We start from the raw sequence: 8,193 nt of genomic DNA on the forward strand, positions 1-8,193 counted from the left end.
GCTTTTATAGTAGGAAGAGCAGGTTTTTATACTCACCCCTTCCAAATTTGAATACATTCATTGTAGTGGTCACATTTATTATACTGAGATTTTAAGAGGCAGTTTAAAATAGTGACTAAGCAGTTAAGAAAATGAAAAGCAAGCCACAGGCTGGGAGAAAATATTTGCAGAACATACATCTGACAGAATATGTAAAGAACTCTTACAACTCAATAATAAAGAGGCACCCAATTAAAACAGTGGGCAAAAGATTTGAATGGATATTTCACAAAAGAAGACATGCAAATGGCCAATAAGCATATGAAAAGATGCTTAACATCACTAGTTAGCAGGGAAATGCAAATTAAAACCACGATGACATGCCACTACCAACCTACCAGAATGGCTAAAGTTAAAAAGACTGACAATATCACGTATTGGTGAGGATGTAGAGCAATTGGAACTCTCATATATGACTGCTGGAAGACAAAATGATACACTCGTTTTAGAAAACAGATTGCCAGTGGATCCAACAATCTACTACCAGGTACTTGTCCAAGAAAAATTAAAACATATGTCTACTCCAAGATTTATACTTGAATGTTCCTTGTAGCAGTACTCATAATTACTCCAAACTAGAAGCAGCTCAGATATACATCACTTGTTGCATGGACAAATAAACTGTGGTATATCCATACTATGGAATACTACTCAGCAATAAAAAGAACAAAATATTGATTCATGCCATGATCTGGATGACTTTCAAAAACATTATGCTAAGTGAAAGAAGTCTAACACAAAAGATTACATACTGTAGGATTATTTTTTTCCAATTTTTATGAAATTTTAGAAAATGCAAAACCACAGTGACAGAAAGCAGATCAGTGGTTGCCTAGGGCTGGGGGTGGGACAAGCAGATCAACTACACATATGCCCAAGGAAACTTTTTAGGGTGATAAAATATTCTGTATCTTGATTGTGGTGGTATAAACTGCCAAAATTCATCAAATTTTATACTTAAAATGGGTGAATTTTATTGTCTTTAAATTAGCCCCAATGAAGCTGAGGGGAATTTTTATATTTTAATTAGTGGTTAAGGACCTGGACTTCAGAGTCAAATAACTCTGGCCATTAGCTGTGCCACCTTGGGCGAGTTATGTAACCTGAGACTCAGTTTCCTCTAGAGTAAAATGGAGCAATAGTAGCAACCTCATAGGGTGATTGAGAGGATTAAAGAAATGGTAATCGATGTAAAAGGCTTAATACAATGTCTGACAGTTGTTAAATGCACAAGGAATGCACCTATGCCTCAACATCTGCTTCTTCCTGAAACTCTGAAAAGCTTCTGCCTCTCTGGACCCATTTCTAAGCAGGTTTTCCTCTTGAAGGATATCAAAGGGGAAAGGTAAATGGTTGGGGCAAGGGGGGAACAGTTTTTAGAGAGAAACTGAATCTTGGCAGGTTTGCACTAAATAAATTAGAGCAGGCAGCAAACTTGTGGAAGAGCTGTAACCCGTACGGTTCTCAAAAATGCCTTTTTTGTCTCTTTCCTGGGTGGTGCCGTAATCCCAGCAGTTCTGAAGAAGTGAAAGTCCTTTATATAAGTGGCCTTAATCATGTAGTGCTGCTTGTTTACATCTGAAGGAGACTCAAAATGTGACAGCATTTGAAATAGGAGTGTGTTTTTTTTAATGAGTGTTTTACAGAACTGTATTTTTAGCCATGTTGGCTCATGTTATATAACCAAGCCGTCTCGTGGGACACCCTAAATAGAACTTGCAATAGCAAGAGATGACAAAAACTGGTATAAGCTCTTTGACTACAAGGATAATCTAATTGTGGGATGATGCTAATGATACGGAAGTTGCTTTCCTCCTTCCCTTGAAGAAATCTGATTCAGGCTGGGGACCTGCAATTTTCCTTTGTGTACTTTTAATAATAAAAATTAAAAGTTTAGGCCTCCAGTTTGCCTTCCCTAAGAGCGCAGCGTGACACATGTTTGCATTTTGTTTGTTGAACAAGCATTTGGTGAATGCCTACTGGGTGCCAAATAACTTCCCTCAGGGAACTTGGAGACTCAGGATGGGGGAGACCAGTAAACTGACCACTAGAATGTAGTATTCTATAGAGATGATCGAGGGCCATGGTGGCTCAGTGGTAGAATTGTCACCTTCCATGCAGAGACTCAGATTCGATTCCCAGCCAGTGTACCTCATATGCAGCCACCACCCATCTGGTAGTGGAGTCTTGTGTGTTGCTGTGATGCTGAACAGTTTCAGCGGAGCTTCCAGACTAAGGCAGACCAGATAGAAAGGCCTGGCGATCTACTTTAGAAAATCAGCCAGTGAAAGCCCTATGGATCACAACAGTCAGATCCCATTGTGCATAGGGTTGCCATGAGTCAGGCTGACTTGACGGCAGGTAACAACAAGGATGACCAGAGAGTGCAAGGAACACAGAGAAGGAGGGAGCGTCTGGCATGCTTCTGTGAGGAAGAAGAGAATGGGCGAGGCTTCTTGGGAGAGGTCATGTGTAAGCTGAGACCTGATATGAGTAGGAAAGGGAGAAGAATTTTCCAGGCAGAAAGAATGTGTATGAAGACCTGGAAGTAAGAGAAAAATGGATGTGACTGGTTACATCTGGGGCAGAGAATTTTTTGTTTTAATTGTGATAAATACATGAGTAGCAAAACAGTGTCCCCTAAACGTTGTCTTCCTTTCCTTCTTCCTCTCGCCTGGTAACCTTTAATAAACTTTGATCGGTCTATATTTGCCTACTCTAGATATTTCATATAAGTGGGATCATACAATATTTGCCCTTTTGTGTCTGACTTATTTCACACAGCATAATATTTTCAAGGCTTATCCATGTTGTCATATGTATGCGTCAGGACTTCACTTCTCTTTATGGCCGAGTAATATTCCATTGTGTGCATATACCACATTTTGTTCATCCATTCATCTGTTTGGGGCAGAGAATTTGAGATGAGAGTTGTGTCAGATAAGGCCAGACAGGTGATTGAAGCAGGCATAATTAAGCCCATTTTGATCTGTCACCTATACTAGATGAAAGCACTGATCTATGAGGAATCTACCTTGTCTTTCCAGGGACTCTGGAGCCACACTTGTCAGGCCTGCTGTGGACAGCCATGCTTATCTCCTTGGCCATCGTGATTGCTCTCCCCAAGCCCCACGGCATCCGGGCATTAATTGCTTCCACAATCCTCCGGTTGATATTTTCAGTTGGGTTACAACCCACATTGTTTCTTCTGGGAGCTTTCAATGTAAGTATGAATAACTTTGTAGCCAATTTTTTGTTAGTAAGCCCATAGGAAAGCCTTCCTTTCTGGTCCCTAGAATCTTGGCTTCTGCTTTCCACACAGAAAAATGTTGGTTGGGTCAAGTCGTAAAATAGCAGTAGCAAAAGAGCTTCTCATGGTACCATGAGCCCCTTAATGCATTGTCTGGACATTGAATATCTCATTTTTAGGGAATATTGCTCTCAAAAGTTAGGCAGAGAGAGGGATAGCAGTTGAGATTTAAATCAGTTTTACCAACCTGGTCAAAGGTTTGCTGGGAGAGGAGATTTTAGCCAATGAGTCAAATCATCTAATATTAACACAGTACTCACGTCTGTGAGGACCACATAGAAAAAAGAGGCAAAGGAAGAAGAATTGCTCAAAACACAGAGGTGAAGCAGTTAGAAAAGTAAGAGGACAACCCGGAAGAGTTACTTAAGAAGTCAGTGGTGATATTTGGAAATGCTTTTTCAGTGTAGGTGAGGGATAGAAGCCAACTGCATGTATAGGAGGATTCTTAGGAAGTGGAGACAGCTGACTGGAGACCACAAATTGGAGAGGTTTCCTGGTGAAGGCAAGGAGAAAATTTCAGAGATTTTTGCCCTGAACATATAAGGAAGCTGAGGTCACTGTGCAAAAATGGCAAATGATATTGCAAAATAATGTGGATGATAGTTCAGTACAACAGTACGTGTTCCAGTATGGGTATTCAAATAGCAAGGCAACAAGGACTTTAGAGAAGAGACTACTTCAAGCTGTCAAGCTCAGGGGAAGGAGATAGAGTTGAAGCTATGTCTTAACAAATGGAAAAGACCTGGCCAGAAGTAGGGATTGAGAAGAGCCCTTTTCTGTAGGTCCCGTAGACCAGAGCAGAGCAGTGGGGAGCCCAGGGTGTTGTCAAGAGCCAATAAAGAGTCGAGTGTCACCTCAGTTGTGGTTTATGCAGCAATATGGTGGATCCTGATCCTGTACAAGTAGCCCAGGGCACTGAATTTTAGGCTAAAACAATTGGATTGGATCCTCCAGATTAGCATTTCCAAAGCATGTTCTAAGTTAATAAGTGTTAGGTGAAAAAGGTTTCTGTGGTCAAATCAATTTGGGAAACACTGGGTTAAACAAAATTAGACAAGTTTTTTACTGCAGGACTTTCAGAGACTTTACTATGCTAATATGCAGTTTGAATCTTCAAGAAAGGGAAGCACTATATTTGTGTTTCCCAAATTTATTTGACCACATTGTTTTTTAAGTATCTCTTGGGATTAGTGCTATATAGAATATGTTAGGAAATTGTTCCCAGTATTGAGAAGTGACTGAAGTTTTTCTGAGCAAAGAAATGCTATATACAAAGAGGTATTCTTGAGAAAATCCTTTCACCAGTGACATGTCATGTGGATTACAGTGGGAAGGGGGTGGAGGCTGGGGGACCATTTAAGGGGCTCTAGTGGTGCTTTCGATTAGGTACAATGAGCCTGAGTCTTAGTCATAGTGTAGAAGTAAGAAGGAAGGTACAGATGTCAGAGATACAAAGGAAATAGTGACATATGCAGGTGTAGGTCATAGTCTCATACCTAAAAAAACGTAGGGCCTTGATTGAGGCCTTTTGCTTCAGGCAAAGGAGGTATTATTGTTTTATTGGGTGAAGAAGGAGGTACAGATTACTCCAGATTTTCAGTCATGGATGACTGGGAGAAAAAGAATGCGCACAACTAAAGTGAAGTCTTGCAAAGATGTCGTTTCAGGCTGAAAATTCGTTTAAATCATTGACTCTGTGGGCTTGAGGTGACAAATTATTAATATTCGCTCTGGCATTTGGAAATGCATGCCCAGAGTGCTAAAGAGATGTCAGGGTTGGAGAGGGAAAGTATCACCTGCAGTGAGAGGAAGCTATTTAAGACAGAAATACAACATAAAGACAGGAAAAGACTCTCGATGGTTCCGACGTTGTCTTCTATGGGCTGTCTAGTTCTTTTGTTTCTCTGGCCTTGAATCACTTCTTTAACACTGATCAACTGGGGGAAAGACTCAGATGATTAATTGTCATTTATAATAACATTAGCTGGGGTGGGGAGCTGAAACAGCTATAATAAATAATTACTTAGAGGGAAAAAAAAAGACTAACACGCACATAGAGCATAACAGAAAAGAAAGAGTAGCTATGGACACAAACAGAGGAAGGAACATTGGAAGTCGAAGAGCTTGAGAAATAGGACAAGGCAGAATCTAGAATCACGGGCAGCCAAGGGCTGGGAGAGTGGGAAGAAGGATAGGGTGGTTAGCCATGTGTTTCTGTAGAGAGCAGGGATTAGATGGTAAAAGCAGATAGGGAAACACAGCTGGATTTATCCTTGCAGAGGCCCTTAGAGACTTTTCCAAGAGTGTCTTTAGCTGAGAGTCGGGGCTGGAAGCCAGATCTAAAACTAATTAAGCAGAGTCAGTAGAATATGGAGACAGCAGGTTCAGACCAGGCATAGGAGATATTTGCTGGTGAAGCCAAGGAGAAACCTCGGGCAGTAGTTAAAGGGGAGAGTGGATTCAAGTGAAGTGGATTGCTCTTTTATTAAGACAGCAGAAACCTGGGCATATTTGAGGTCCTGTAATGTCACCTGGAGCATTGTCTTTGTTGTTTTGTTTTGTTTTTTTAATTGAAACCCTATCAACACAGATCACCCAGAATTAATACTTTTCCACCCTCCGAAAGATCCTACACTAGTAAAGTTTAGAATATTGAAGAAACTGGTGTATTGAATGTTTTGCTCGTCGGAGAAAGCCAGAAGTTCCCTGTAGGTTTTAGCTTCCTCATTTATCTGATTTGCTGAAAAGCTCACTTACATTGACCTACAAGATTAACTGGCAGAATTTCCCTCACACCTGTGGCCAAGATAGCTAGGGTGGCAGAAGATGGTTTTGCCAAGTGCCTCAGAAGATCTTTCTCTGCAGCCTTCTCCTGATTCAAGTTTTTCTGTCAACATGTTACTAGAGATGGACTTTCAGGCATGAGGTTTCTATCAACGCAGGGCTCCATTACACAGCAGATGAATTAGGACTCCTCTGTTGCAAGTGTCAGAAAATCTAACCCACGCTAGCTTACATGGAGGAGAAAATGTATTGGTTCATGTGCTGAGAAATCAAGAGCTTAGCTTCAGGCGTAGCTGAATTCAGGGGCCCAGACAGTGGTATCAGGGCACAGTTGCTCTTTCCATCTTTTGGCTCTGTGTCCTCTGTGATGGTGGTGCTCTTGGGTCCATGGTATGGAAAGATGGATGCCAGCAGATCCAGAGCTTACATCCTCTAGGGTTCAAGATCAGTGGAAAAGGACAAAATTGTCTTATGCTGAAGTCCCAGGGAAGTTCTCGGCAGATATCTTTGGCTGCACTTGGTCACGTGCCTGTCACTGAGCCAGTCAGTATAACCAGGGGAATACAGTATTCTGATTAACCAGGGTGAAGCTCCCTGCAGACCATAGGACTGATATAGAAATTAATGGATTCCCCAAAGGAAAATGAAAAGTTATTACCAGAAGAAGAGAGGACAGTACTCACCCTGAAGTTCCTTCTTTTTTATTTAAAAAAAAAAAAAAGTCTCATTTTCCCTGTGAAATCAGGAGCAATTAAAGACAAGAACTGGCTGCTTTCCGTTGAATTGCAACTCTATGATGCCTAGAACGTAAAAGAAATTCAGAAAATGTTTTTAATCATGCTGATCACAGGGTGTGTGGACTGAGGTGAATTCTGTGTTTGACTAACTCATATAAGAATATTAGAAATTATTCATATCTCATTTTGAAAATCATAATCTTAGTATGTGCTAATTTTGTTTTTGTCATATACAAATGCTGTTGGATTACTATTAAACATGAAGTTATTTGACTACCATGTAATTTGTAATATGCCTGAAAAGCAAAGTAATGAAATGACTTATATAAGCAAAGTGGTTCTTGGAGGGTTTGGTGGGCACTTGGGGCAAAAGGAAGCTGTTCCATAGTTCAGCTTTTGTTTGGTCCCCAAATTTATGATACCTTGTAAGTTGCTGTCGCGGTTACTAAAATATGTTTGTGTGAGAATGACCATTAGCTCTCATGAAGAATCTGAAGTTGAGCGTCAGCCATGTGATCTCACTTTTCATGTCCTCCTTCTCAGGTCTGCAATAAAATCATTTTTCTGATGAGCTTTGTGGGCAACTGTGGAACATTCACCAGAGGCTACCGAGCCATGGTCCTTGATGTTGAGTTCCTTTATCACTTGTTGTATCTGCTGATCTGCGCCATGGGACTCTTTGTCCATGAATTCTTCTACAGTTTGCTGGTGCGTACCTGGTGTCAGAATACTTGTTGAATACTTGGAGAGAGTCCCATGTCCTCTTTCTCATAACAGACCCTTCCTTTTCATGGTGATTGGAGTGCCTGGTTAAATAAGGTCATAGCCCCACTGTAAGCAGCATTTGGGGGCTCTAGAGTGGAAAGCTACACAGGGACCAAGGCAGCCATCCAGACCCCTGGAGGTGCACTACCACACTGCATACCGTGTACAGCAAATCTTTTACTTCTCTTTAATAGATGATGCCTACAGTCTGGTTTGGGAGATGTTTCCTCTGCATGCACTTTTGTTTTATTTCTTGGGCTCAGCCAGCACTTGCCGAGGAGAAATGTTTTTGAGACTGTCATCAAACTGTTCTCGTGGGATTCGTTTCTCAGGGGAAAATGTAGTGACCAGGATAAGAGTAGGAGCTACTTTCAAAATCCCATGACCCATGCATGGTAATGAGCTCGGTAGATTGATGGGTCCAGGAGACCTTTCTTTTTTTTTTTTTTTATTTTTTTTAATTGTACTTCAGGTGAAGGCTTACAGAACAAATAGTTTCTCATGAAACGGTAGTACACATATTGTTTTATGACATTGGTTAACAACCCCACAACATGT

General features: G+C 41.0%; 1 protein-coding gene across 1 annotated transcript in view; it reads left to right on the forward strand.

The window, feature by feature from the left end:
• Positions 1–8,193, forward strand: part of ITPR1 (inositol 1,4,5-trisphosphate receptor type 1) — a 399,887-nt gene that overhangs the window by 344,923 nt on the left and 46,771 nt on the right. The window contains exons 51-52 of the mRNA XM_023735093.1: positions 3,087–3,262; positions 7,414–7,578. Of these exons, the coding sequence (XP_023590861.1) occupies positions 3,087–3,262; positions 7,414–7,578 (341 nt within the window). The remainder of the gene's footprint in view (positions 1–3,086; positions 3,263–7,413; positions 7,579–8,193) is intronic.

The sequence above is a fragment of the Trichechus manatus genome, unplaced genomic scaffold (assembly GCF_000243295.1).
Source record: "Trichechus manatus latirostris isolate Lorelei unplaced genomic scaffold, TriManLat1.0 scaffold00001, whole genome shotgun sequence".
NCBI classification, from domain to species: Eukaryota; Metazoa; Chordata; class Mammalia; order Sirenia; family Trichechidae; genus Trichechus; species Trichechus manatus.